This window comes from Tenebrio molitor, chromosome 6, assembly GCF_963966145.1.
Source record: "Tenebrio molitor chromosome 6, icTenMoli1.1, whole genome shotgun sequence".
In the NCBI taxonomy this organism is placed as follows: domain Eukaryota; kingdom Metazoa; phylum Arthropoda; class Insecta; order Coleoptera; family Tenebrionidae; genus Tenebrio; species Tenebrio molitor.
In genome coordinates this window covers 21,821,424-21,835,322 of record NC_091051.1, presented here as the reverse complement: position 1 = coordinate 21,835,322, position 13,899 = coordinate 21,821,424, and the positions used below count along the sequence as shown (strand labels likewise).

General features: G+C 37.1%; 1 protein-coding gene and 2 long non-coding RNA genes across 3 annotated transcripts in view; 1 reads left to right on the top strand and 2 right to left on the bottom strand.

Moving 5' to 3' along the window:
- The window catches only part of LOC138133992 (uncharacterized), a 70,385-nt gene that overhangs the window by 15,237 nt on the left and 41,249 nt on the right, over positions 1-13,899 (bottom strand). The window lies entirely within an intron of this gene.
- On the bottom strand, positions 3,180-5,692 carry LOC138133985 (uncharacterized). The gene is made up of 4 exons (XM_069052034.1): positions 4,451-5,692; positions 4,191-4,398; positions 3,778-4,136; positions 3,180-3,717 (listed from the first exon to the last, which is right to left on the bottom strand). Exons 1-4 carry the CDS (start codon positions 4,667-4,669, stop codon positions 3,229-3,231), a joined length of 1,275 nt encoding a protein of 424 aa, XP_068908135.1. The 5' UTR covers positions 4,670-5,692; the 3' UTR covers positions 3,180-3,228.
- On the top strand, positions 6,275-7,920 carry LOC138133612 (uncharacterized). The gene is made up of 2 exons (XR_011160437.1): positions 6,275-7,413; positions 7,470-7,920. It is a non-coding gene; the product is annotated as an uncharacterized lncRNA (long non-coding RNA).

Sequence of the window (13,899 nt, the reverse complement as noted above, 5' to 3'; positions counted from 1 at the left end):
TGATAAGATTTTTGAATGGGCTGGATAATATTAATAAGAACCGTTTTCGTTTTTATTCCCAAACAAGGAAAAATTGAAGGTCATTTCATCTACACAAGCACCAAAAATTGATGAAATATAAAGTAACAACAAAACCTTCACCTTTTCATTAGAACAATGTTAAAATCAGTTATGTAGAGTACACAATAAATGTGTTTTTTTAATGAGAAAAATTTGTCAACACAAAAAAACTTGTTGTTTTTTTATAGTAAATGTGAAACAAAAGTCACCTCAGTTGAAAAACCATACTGTACATTTAGCAAAAGCCAATTAAATTTCAAAAGACAAGAACGTTCATGCTTATGTATGCAACAAAGTGCTTTACCTTTTTCTAGCTGTATCCAAAAATACCACATGAGCAACAATTAGGTATCTATTGTTTGAGTTGGCAATTGACAAGACTGTGAATTGTACCTATTTCCGTTTGTTTTATTTGTCATTATTGACAGCTGACATAAATTTTTGTAATCTTTTATTGATGATAATTAGTGTTATTTGTTTGTTTTTAAAAACTCCTCATTTTTCAATAAACCGTTGCTTCTCATCACACATAACCTAATTTTCGGCGACGTATTAAATCACGTCACTTCCGGTTATGTGACAAATTTAGCCAACAGGGACGCAAAAATGTCACCACAGTAATAATTGTTGCTCACGCAGTATTTAAGACATTTTTTTTTAAATCTCACAGAATATTCTCTGCGACATAATTATTGTAACGACTAAATGTAGCATTGTTTAGTTTTTAGAGCATAAAAACATTTACAATTAGAAGTATCTACCTATATGATTTTGTGATAAACATGTTGTGAATTCGAACTAGAGAGCGATCCAAAGTTTAGTAAAAAAGATGTGTGCTTAAGACCGCACGACAGAAGTGAAAACTTCTATGGTGCCCGTAATTGATTTTAAGTACACTAAAACCTCTGAATAGCAGCAATAAAAATGTATTGTAAAAATGACCGCTATAGGGAGGTGGCCATTATTGAGAGTGAAGAATAAATAAAATACGTCCGTTCTGGGAACTTCAAAACTAGCCGTTTTTAGAGGTGACCGAAAATAGAGGGTTTACATATTATATAAATTATATTATTATGGATGATAGTACTTGGAGGAATCAGGAACAAGGCATAAATAATAATTAATCCATGTTATTTGAATCCAATTAAGGGCTTTGGTTGATTGGGTGATTGATGTAAGTTCCGATTGAACAGAGCAGACCCTGCTGTTGTATAAATGACCAAATTTTCGTGGATGAATTCGATGGTTCTATTTACACTTTGATTAGGTGAGATATAAATAGCAACTAATCGTATTATGATAATAATAATTTGTCCATTTTCGCTCGGCTAAACTAAAGAAGTTTTCACTTCAAAAAGTGTATTTTCATCTAGCAAAACCGAATCGGCATCGTAAGGGATGAAGATTGATTTTGAAATGAACTTCACTGTTAGTTTCATAAAACGTAGGTAATAGTAGATTTTTGAATTTGGCGCATATAAATGACCGTTGAGGGAGTCATATGACGTCATAGTCAATAAAGGTGATTTTTATAAATTAAGCGAAGTGTCGCTTTCGTTGTTCTACGGCCCGAGCCTGGAGGTCCGAGCCGAACGGTCCGATTTGAGCGTGTTGACTTTAGACTGTGATTTTAGCGTGTCGCGTGATGTCACATGAAACTAATTCACTGCCCGTGTGGTGCGGTGGTAGAAGGTGTGCACTCACCACCCGAGATCACGCCGCGGCAGGTGGTTTGCCGAGATCGTGAGTGTACACCCCGCCCAGACCTCCCCGTGGTGCCGCCGGGTCTACGGTGAACGGTCGGTCGTAGCAGACTTTATGGGCAAATCGGGCGGTTCAGAAGGAGGTTTATCTGGTCCGCTCATCGGATGATGTCCCCGAAAGGTGGACAGGGGTGGGTGACCTTAGGTCACCCACTTTTGAACTAGGGGAGCAGACAGCAAAGGATTGGTTAAACGAGAAGGAATTGACGGGAGTATACGATGGCTTGTGGCAGGAGCCGAGAGTGGGACCTTCGGGCCAACATGAGCCGTCCCCGGAAGGTGGACGGGGCGCGGGTCTTCGGGCCTCAGAGATTAGGGGAGCAGACAGCTCCCCGAAGTTGACGGACTTGCTGTGAATGGGTTTTGGAAATGGTTAATGAGAGGATGACGTGGGGGTCCCCTTCGGGGGACCGATGCGCGGGAAACACTGCAAGGGTCCCCGTTTCGGGAACCGATGCGCGGTGTAAGATCTTTCTTGCTTTCGGGCAAGAAGAGGACGGGGAGACTGCGGTCTTTGCCCTCAGGCGTGGTACGGGTAAATGGCAGACCACAATCTGTTTACCCATAAAGCGTTCCGGCAGACTACCCAATCCCACCGCTCCGTGGACAACGGGCGTCGCGGTTTGCAATTTATGTGTGGGACTAAGGGGGGAGGGAAGCCCATCGGCCTAGCCGGTGCCCTCCCACGGGAACGGACTCTTAGTGGCAACGTGTATACGCTAACCGGTAGGTAGCAATCTTCTAGGACTTTTAGCCTTCAAGGCAGGCAAGTCGGGCCAAAAATACACATTCATGCCCGTGTGGTGCGCCTAAAGAAATTTTTACTTCAATGAAAATGACTTCTAGTTGATGCTAAATATCTATTTAGAAACTGAAATTCTTCAGAATTTTTAGACATTTACATTTTTTTAATCAATCGTTTTCTAAAGGCCGGTCCATCAACAAGGCAACTCGGTAATTTGGAATGAGTGAAAACGTCGGCACAGGCCGAACGGCACAATCGTATGAGATTCATCCACACCATTTCCTTCGAATGCAACCGACGGGTGTTAGTTTTCATCAAAGAAAGCCATGCCGGATTGCATAGCGAGGACGTGCCTCGGCTTTTAAATGCACTGTCTACTATATTGCAGTAAGATATAGTGGCCACGGAGATATACTGATATAGGGCCCGGATTTTAGGCAATTAAAAAGTCGGAAATAGGTGCCTAAAATAGTCCCTTAAACTACTGCAAATAGTCCCTTAAAAACTGAAAATAAGCCATACTAGGTCCTTAAAGTTGTGGTTAATTAAATTAAAAAATGTGTTTTTAAAGTTTTAAGTAGGTACACATAACAAGATATTTACTAATTATTTTTTATTAATTAATATACAATACTACAAGTTTGTTAGTTATTTACATTGTTACGTATTTACATTGCATACAAGATATTGCTCTAAATTTTCTACTTTAAAACATTGTCGGTTATCCACCAAAATGGACTTATATTTTGAAAAACTTCTTTCTACCTCGCAAGAGGTAATGGGCGCAAATTTGTAATAAATTTCTTCCATTTTGGTGTCATGTTCCGGCACATCTTCACCTCTAAAAATTCTTGCCAATTCTAGAAGAAATTTGTATCCAGGATTTTTTTCAGTAACATCTTCAAGTTTTTTTAATGCTACTGCTGCTACAGGGCCTGGAGATTTTTTTAGGGAGGTAAATACGTTTTCAACAATTTTGATTGAATCGGTTAAAGGTAACCCATTTTTTTCCAATTGAGTAATACTTTCGCAGATTATTTTAAAATTACTGCGAACATAAATTAATTGGTTTTTTATTCCGGGTTTCTTCATTATAGACTGTGCTTTTTGAATAGCAACAGCAGAACTTCCATCAAAGGACATGACAACCTGTGAGTAGTTAAAAACAGTTTAACAATCAATTAATTTGCTTATCTTTTATATACTTACTTCTTTAATGGAATCAAAGTGTTCGCTGTAAAACATAGCAGCCTGAAGCCATGTTCCCCATCGTGTTAAAATTGGCTGTGGAGGCAGTGGCATTTCTTTTAGTTTTTCTTTGTACATTTCAACTCTCAAAGGTGCTTTAACGAAAATTTTTTTCACGTTCGAAATTAAATTATCCACATCTTCATATTGATAGCGAATTTTTTCAGCCACTAGATTTAAAGCATGCGCTAAGCATGTGACATGCACAATTTTTGGATAAAACACCTTAAGGTGTCTACCAGATTTTATCATATATGGTGCTCCATCCGTTACAAACAAAAGAAACTTTTCAGCAACAACTCTGGTACTCCACAAGATTTCTACGCATAGAAATTTTAAATCAAAATAAATTTAAAAAAGTGAAAAACCCTTACCTAAAGATTGATTTACGAATCTAGCTATTGTCTCATGATTTGTTCTTTCTAATTGTTTAGACGCCAAAAGATAAGATTTTCCAGGTTCATCTTCTGAAAGTTTCCCAACCAGACAATTCGCCACATATCGCCCAAGTGCATCTGTTGTTTCGTCAACTGAAACCCATATGTTAAAAGGATCCAGCTCATTCCGAATGCGGTCAATAGTCTAAAAGTGAAAATAATTTTAAATTAAATATTAAAAGATAGTATGTTCATACATCTTTGTAGCATTTTGGTAAATAATTTTTCCGTAAAGTAGACTCATCCGGAATTTTTCTACCACAATATTTTGTCAGAAAATTCTGAAACGCAGGATTTTGTAGTTTGTGCCATGGTATATTGGCAGCTAAAAAGACGTTACAAAGTTCCATATTGAATGTACTATTTGCCGATTCCTCCAAGTTCTGTGTCAGCAACGTTTGCCGAAGCGGTGTCATAATGTTCTCTTTATGGATGGCCGTTTGCTCATGCTGTTGCAAGTGACATTTTTTTTCGCATATAAACTACAAAAAATAAAATTTTCAAATAAGTAAAAAATATAAAATGACATATTTTTAATTATGCTTAACTTACCAGTTTACCACAAGCTTTACAAAACATTTCTCGGGTTGATTTTATTTCATATAAATCTTTCTTGCTTGTCCACTGTAATATTTTTTCGCGTAAACTAATTTTTTGTTTCGGCATTATGTTCACTTTAAACAGGTTCACAAGAAACACGACCACTGCACGGAGATAAAGTAAACGAGAAATGACAAATTTGTAATGCTTATATTTACGTCTCCCACCAAATTTCAGAGGAGATGGTTAATTTTATATTTCTTAAATTTTTAGAAAATGACACCCTTAAGGTTTCTCTTATTGTTTCACTTCGGGATTTTAATTTTCGTTTTTATGGCAAGGACCATTTTATAAACGTTAAAGCTTCTAACAATACCTAAGTATCAGAAAACATTAGACCGCGTATACCTGCACCCCTTCGAACAGAGGCAAACAGATAAACTCTGTAATTTATGCCAGTCCAGTCTAATGGTTTGTGGTACTTAGGTATTGTCGGAGTATTTACCGCTGACATCATGGTCCCAACCGTAAAAGCGAAAAAGTAATTCCTGTATTGTACTGCACTTTGTACATTTCAGTAATTACATCTCCTTAAATTTTAAAATCATAAAGCATTGTAAATTTTATTGAGGTACCACTTTTACATTTTCAATACCGTAAACTTCCCAGAATTCGAAAATTGGGAAAAAACCGCAAAAATGAAATTGATTTTTGGTCATTTTAGGCATGTTCAGGCAGTTAAAAGGTAAAATAGGTATTTAAAGGGCATTTTAGGCCGAATAGGCAGAATCAAATATGGCTCTAATTACTCTAATTAAGCCAGAAATCATTTATAGACAAGTTTCATACATGTGCCTTAAAAAATAAAAATAGTCCATTTTGCCTAAAATCCGGGCCCTAGATAACGTATTCAGTCCCTATAACGTTTAAGTAGTTTATTAGGGATAAGTGCTTGGACAAGATATTTTGCCTGTAAAGACTGCCTGAAGAACGCCAGGTAGTGCTGACCGTCTAAAGCGGTTCCTTTGTAGAATAATTAAAAGATACAGGTAAAGAGGAAGTACGTTTAGCTGTTGAAGCTGGAGATGTAGACGAAAATGGGATACTTGTCATTACTGTTTTGGCTGATGGGGCGTGGTCAAAACGTTCTTATAAAACAAATTATAATGCTGCGTCTGGTGTTGCTAGCATAATAGGATACAGAACAAAAAATTTTTTTTTGTTCGACATTGTCAGAATTTGAGAATTTTCTCCTGTGTGAACGGATTTTGATAAATTTGACAACTTGTCAAAACGAAACGTCAAGCTAATTTTAAAGATTTTCAGCGATTTGGAGCCTTTGGGGGCTCGTCGGACAAAAAAACGTTGTATTCAGCTCGTTCTTGTCTAATTTGGACTTTTTTTGGCATTCGTGGACCTTTAAAACTCTCGTTTCACTCGAGTTTTAAACTGGCCCACTCATGCCAAACAAGGGCTTTTTTTGGCATGAGTGGGCCAGTTTAAAACTCGAGTGAAATTACACACGAACTCGTTAAATAAACTACTATTATTCATTGGAATAAAAACTAAATATTGTTGGATCTGCGATCACAGTAAAAAATAAATAACAATGTGGAGCATGTTTGTTTTAAAAATTAGACGGCGGCGAGTAGGAATGGAGTCGGCACTTGTCGTTGAGGGTTTCAAAAAGTCAATTGAAATGCATAATTTAATTTATGGTAGACTAATAGCTGATGATGATAGAGAAACGGCCCCATATGGCGCCCAATTTAAAGTGCAAAAAATAAAATGTAAAAATCATATTTTAAGAAATTTCATGAGTAAAATTAAAGAGATTAGTAGAAGACCTAGAATAGATAAGAATATTAAACATTTTTTTTTACCAAATTAGCTACGGTTTATAACAGCGATTACTAAAGCTGTAAGTACAGAATCGCTGAAAATAATTCAAAAAACGAAAACATTTCTTTACCAATGTGCCACTTATTTTTGTTCAGGCAATAAAGAAAATGAAGTAAACATTTATAACAATTTCACAGGTAGTAATATTTACGATGATTTTATTACTTTAGTTAAAATAAAATTAGCACCCATGCGCATTCTTTAATTGAAAATGTTGATACGAACATTGTAGAAACATTTAATTTAATAGTCGCGAAATTTGTAAGTGGAAAACGTATAAATTACTCTCAACGTGGATCCTATTCGAGTCGATGCATCGAAGCTGCGGGTTCTTTCAATTCTGAGGGTTTGTTCCATGCAAAACTGCAAGAACAACTTTATAAAGCAGGTCCTAGTGATTTGATCAAACAATATTGTAAGAAAAAAGTTCCAAACGCGTAAAACAAAGAGAGTATAGGAGACCTTTAAAACGGATCAAGGGTCAACATAACGCAATAGACGACGCCAATTATGGTGAACATGCGAATACGCCATTCGTAGATGACATCTCGACAACCGAATTTGAAGCAAAAAAAGTTCTATTTTTGAGTAAATTGCAAAATGAAGACTCTTGCCAAATTCAAAATTTAACTGTGGGTCGACATTTAAATGAGATTTGGCATAGAGCAAGAGCTGAAAGGCTCACAGCTTAAAATTTTGGTAGAATTTTCAAAATAAGGTGAAGTACTGATACAGCTAATACTGTAAAATCACTATTATATCATGATTTTCAAGGTTGTGCGGCTGCAAGGTATGGAATAGAACATGAAAGAACTGCAATAATAGATTTTGAAAAATTAACAAACCTCACAACAGAAGAATGTAGTCATTTTATGGATGCAGAGTTTCCCTATTTAGCTGCCTCACCAGATCGAATAGTTGTTGAAGAAGATGCTATTGTTGAAGTGAAATCCCCGTACAAAGGAAGAAAACGTTTAACACCTTATGAAGCTACAGAAGCCAAATTAATAAAATGTTTAGAAATTGTAAATATCGGTTGTAATTCCACGAGAGCTCTGAAATGATCGATTTTTAACACGAAAGCTCTCCTAGGTAACAACGAGTGTTAAAGTGACACAAGTGGTTACCTTTTGTGAGCTTGAGTGTTAAAACAGCTCATTTCAAGAGATAGAGTGTAATTCAGTTAATTATTATTTCATGAATTAAATAGTACCATTTGACAACAGTATTTATTTTATTACTTTAGCAATAGGATTGAAAACATCTGAGAAACCTACTTGACGAATTATCGATTTATCACTATATTCCAAAAAATAAAGCCTTACGATTGGTCGAAAACGATGAATGAAATAATCGACTAAAATTAAAAATTAATGACAATTACATGTATCAGGTTCAGGGGCAGTTGAACATCAGCAAAAAAGAATGGTGTTATTTTGTTGTATGGACAAAAAAGGTATTTGGTACGAAAAAATATTTTATTTTTTAGTAATACGATATTGTTTCTTTTCCTCATAGATACACATTATGAAAAATAACTCATAACTCCTTTGGGATCTCTACGCTTGGGATATTTCAAATTTTTTCGCCCTCCCCATTGTTTACAACAAACTCATGAGAACGAAACTCTAGTTTACATACCGGGACATTTTTTTAACATTGAACATAGCCCATACTTATTCCCTATGTTCAGTTTTAAAAAACACAGGTCATGCATGTATGTAATCACGTAACCAAGGTAACGAAAATAAGTACTTGACAGTTTAACAAAATGGTCACGTTGTTCGAAGAAGAAATACACATAATGCAGTTATTCTATGCCAATCAGAACATTAGAAATGTGCCTGACATTTCCAATGCAACACATGATAGACCAATTCCATCAATCGGAACAATTTTTAACATTATTTCAAAATCTCTGGTGTTCGGTATAGTTGGTTGCATAGCAACTCACAATGCATTGATCTGTGTTTTTTTTTTAAATTGAACATAGGGAATAAGTATGGACTATGTTCAGAGTTAAAAAAATGTCCCGGTATATTCACGCAATCTTCCCTGCAAAATGTTTTTAAGAAAGTTTTAACTTTGTAACGGGCTAAAGCGCCCCATTTTAGACAAAAAATTCCAAAGTCGTGATTTTTGTGTTGAGGGTTCCTTTGCGCTACATGCTGAAACACAGTTTTGACTCTGCCTCAGAAACAATTGTTTAAAATACTCATCTCCGGTAATTCGATGGATACTTGATATAATTACATCATCAACCCCTTTCATTTCCGCATTTTTCTCTTAAAGTTCCTCATCTTCATCGCCCTGTGGTGATGGGCTGAAGGTTATCGCCACCCTTTGTGATTTAGGGGAAGTAGGAGTCTTCCAAAAGTCAAATCAAAATTTCACCGTCACCTACGGAAACAGCTTTGCTAGCAGGGTAGTTTAGCCACCTTGTTCCTTTCAACTTTACCCTGGAGGCCCACACTCGGGCACCGTGAGCCTCAATTTGAGTGCCTTCGTTCCTTCGTGCCGCGAACTAGTCGGTGGGCGAAACTAGTTCAATTTCAATGCCCATTGTCCTCTCCGTGTGACTCAGCGAGCAAAGGTTTGCTGATTTCTCAATTTTCCATCCACAATTTCATTTAACTAAAGCTCACTTCTTTGTTTATTTTGGTCTGTCAACTGTCTTCTCTCATAAAAATCCAACACCCCACTTTTCCTGCGACCGCAGCATACGGCAGTACACCATTGGCCCACTCAATTTCACGTGGAGTTAACAAAAACACCGAGTTTATAAAAGATACGAGATTTTAGCTCTCTTCCCGTTTTGCGTGTGCACCAAGTTTGTTTACGTGGTGAACGTTACCGTCAGATTACCGTTAAGTGCCGCAAAAGGGAAAAGCAGCTACAATCCCGTAGTCGCAGTCGAGAACACCCACGACTAGACATCTCGCTGAACAATTTCCCGAGAAAGGCCAGAGTAAAAACTCAGGTGAGACCTCCAACCTTCTTATCTTCGACCTTCCTCCTTTTTTTCTTCATCTGGGTAATTTTCTATTGCCTTTCCCAGGCCTTTTTTTTTATCTCGTCACTCTCGCTCTTTATCTTCGTTCTACCGTCAAATACTGTCTTCGTACCCCGGACTCTCCAGAGGCAAGTCCGTGATCCTACAGGAGCTACCGCCGGATCCTTGAGGCGAGCTACCTACAACGCTCCGCTCAGGCGCAGTCCTCACCGCTAAAGCTCACCCTCCCGGAGTCCCGGAGTCCAGCTTCCGGCAGCGACTAGCACCGCAGCAGTTACGGTCAGAGCTTTTTAATTCTTAGCGGAAATTTGTCACCAGGAACGGAAGATTTGTTCCGTTACTCTACGCAAAACAAATCTACCGAGTTGATGCGCCAGTCCGCTGATTTGTTACTTATAAAATAAGTTGTAATTAACCTTGTGAAGGGCTAGCTACTTGTCGCGTGATTGTTCGCACGAATTATTCAAACATTTTGAACAAATTTAACGCCCTGTACGACACGTGGCCACGCGCTCTAATATAGGACAAATTCCCGGGTCAAAAACCGAATCGAAATTTATTTTTATTTTTAAATGGTAGCGGCTTGCTAGAATTATTCATATTTAATTTTCACAATTTCATTTATCAAACGAAATACTCTTTTTATGATCCCTTCAGGTAGGTTACAACTTTTAAGTATAGACACTAAAAAACAAAATATTGTATGCACCACGGGAGATATGCATGTTTTTCCCCTCGGTTTATAACCACGTCAACCTTAGGGAAAAATCATGTTAATTATATCTCGCTTAATTCATAAATATCTATAGAGATCTGGAATTTTGGCATGAAAAAAGGAAAAAATTTTGCTTATGCATTATTACCGGAAATAATTGATCCACGTAAACAAAGGGATAGAGAATTGCTTAATATTAAAATGGGTGATATAATAATCTGATGAAGCTTTTCCTGATGGAGCAGCAGTATTATTATATTATTTATTAGCTGCTGTTAATAAAGCTCAAATCAGTTGTTGCAAATTTGAAATAAAAATGCAAATATGTACCTATTATATTACCTAATTTCTTAGCAGGAGGTCGATGTAATTTGTACCCTTCTATAATCCTCTTTCTGTAAGCTGTTAGCTCAGGTAGCATGTAGGGCTGGTTGTCTACAACGTGAAATTTTAACGCTACTATTATATACAAAATACGGTGCGATCAATTAAAAAATAAATCGAGTCGGCGTGTTACCTATGGCAACCCATGCTATAGCATAGGCTCCAAAGCAAACTCGATTTATTTTTTAAATGATCGCTCGGTACTTTGGTCGTCACTTTTCTGACACTTTAGTGTAATTCAAGCTTTAACGTTAAAATGAATGACAATTTCAAATTAATGACAGCTATTATATTTTCCTATCAAAAATATGGCACCGTCCGTAGCTGATAAATATAGAATCGTTTTCCTAGCTTCTGAGGGGTGTTCCTTGGGGCAAATTGCAGAAAGGTTGCTTTTACCCAAAAGTACAGTTAAGTATATCGTCAATAAATGGAGAAGAACGGACTTGGTGGAACGCCGACGACCAGGAGCTGGCAGACACAGGATATCCATACTCGATGAAGATGTAGCTTTGATTGAGGTAGTGCGAAATGATCCTCTTGCAACAGCTGTTCAAGCTAGAAATTTAACGGGCTTTCCTGGATGCCTAAAAACAGCGCAGCGACGTATAAAAAGTAGCGGGCTTTGTAATCATGTTGCTGCGAATAAACCGGGGATAATCCAACAACACAAGGAAGCAAGAATAAGTTTTGCGCTGGAATACTTGTTAAAAGACGAAGCTTTTTGGTCAAGAGTAGTTTTTTCTGACGAAAAAGTGTTCCAGTCTTCTCGTAATGGTCGAATTAGAATGTATAGACCAAGAAACTCCAGATTTAGTGAACGATACGTTCATAATACGCACAACAGTGGACGGTTTTCTGTTTTATATCTGGTCATGGATTTCTGTAGGTAGTCCTGGGGTAATGCTTCATGTAGAAGAACGGCTCAACAATTACGTTTATATTAGGATTCTTGAAATATTATGGTTCCTTCTGTGACAATCGCGTACCCAAATAATGATTATATTTTTCAGCAAGACAACTGCTCTGTCCATACTGCACGTAGAGTAACAGAATGGTTCTAGAATCATAATACATATAAGCGTCCTTGATTGACCGGGTCGCAGTCCTGATCTCAACCCTACTGAAAACATGTGGGGTTTGTTGGTTACAAAATTGAAGCAGTCCCGTTTTGTGTTTGCTAATAGGGAGGAGCTCTTGACTGCGATATCTGATGCATGGCAGTCATTACCACAGGATTATCACAGAAATTACTAATTACTAATTACTAATTAGCTACATACACAGGCTACATACAACTTGTCAACTATGATTGACAGTGGCTAAAAATAAGGTTAACAGTCCTAAAGCATGCTTTACAATTTAATGTCACTCAAGTGACATTGACGACCAAAGTATTTTGTCTCCAACTGTACCTGTTTTAGGATTGACTAGTTTTTTTTAACTTAATTTAACTAATTTGTAGATAAACAATTTGTAGAACAATCAATATTCATTATTATTTTATCTTCAAGGGGCCTTGAAATCGCCTCTTTACGTATCTCTATAGAAACGGTTGAAGTGGCTTTTTTTTTGTAACCGGACAAATCCAAGGAGTTGAAATGTCCACAGGCGGCTCGACTGAGTCAAATGTAAGGTAGTTTGATGAAGCATTTCTCACGATTTATTTGAATATCAGTGAATCTGGAATCGAGAATCGCTAAGGGCGTTTGCGGTTATTTTACTACTGCGCAGCATATGACATTTGCAAAAAATTAATCCCAAAAAACATACTTTAGGCAACTTGAAATTATATTAATTTTTTAGTTTAACATTTATAGATTACAGAAATAAGAATGCCAGATTATTTGGACGGTTTTAAAGGACAGCCCGACTGCCTCAAAGTCATTTTTTTAGTGTACGCAAAAAATATACTTTAGGGCTTTAGGCAGTCTGAAATTTTTATGGTAAATTTATTAATTGATATTAAAAATATGTGCAACAAAGCCAATCGAATACGAGGGTTTTAAATAATTACCCGACGCGAATAAACATTTTTATTTTTCACTTTAGTATAATTGCATGATAACTCCTAGGATATGAAATACGTAAACATATCCATAACAACCGGGGCATAATACAGGGCGTAATAAGAATAAGAGGGCGTAATGAATTCATAACGCCCTCATCAATTCATAATTGCAAAAATGCCATTTTTTTTTTAAGAACACGTAGTGAAAAATAAAATCTTGTATGCACCACGGCGTCACCGAATGATTACGCCCATCGAATGATATCCATCTCTCGGGCTAAAGCCCTCGAGTTAGATTCATCGTTCTCCGGGCATAATCATCGTTGTAACGCCCTTGGTGCATAAATAGCTATTAAATTTTTAAATAAGTGCGACAAAAAAGTCTTATGCGTATACATAGGTCCGAGAGAAATAGTTTATCGACGTCTGCCAGCAGCAGCTAAAGCTACGGTTTCTTAGAGAAGTACGCGGCGCACAACTCACGGTAAGTCGTGCGCCGCGCACAACCGCGTAAATCTAATCAGTTGATACTGATGGAAGCGTTTTCTTAGAAAAAGTTCAGCTGAACGCATTGTCGGCGTATGAGTTGGGTGGTGTACGTCGTTATCAGTTTCGACTTGATTTGGACGCAGTCGTTGACTTGAGCGCACTGTAAATTGTGAGTCGCGTACTTTTCTAAAAAACCGTAGCTTTATCGGAATCGTTTTTAAAAAAAAAAGTTTAGCTGAACGCATTGTTGGCGTATGAGTTGGGTGGTGTACGTCGTTATCTGTTTCGACTTGATTTGGACGCAGTTGTTGACTTGAGCTGACTCGACCATAATTATAGTGTGAACAATGAACCAAAAATTTTCTACAGAAGACGATGAAAAACTGATAGATTTAGTTAAACGATATCCTCCTTTATACCAAGTTAGCAGCAGAAGTTACAAAGACTCTGTTGCTAAAAACATCTGGATTGTCATTGCTAAACAAATGAAAAGAAGCGGTAAGTAGTACTCTTTTATTTAAAACAATATTTTTACTGTCATGAATTAAGAAACACGTAATACCATAATGTCTTGCCATTGTACAGATCCATG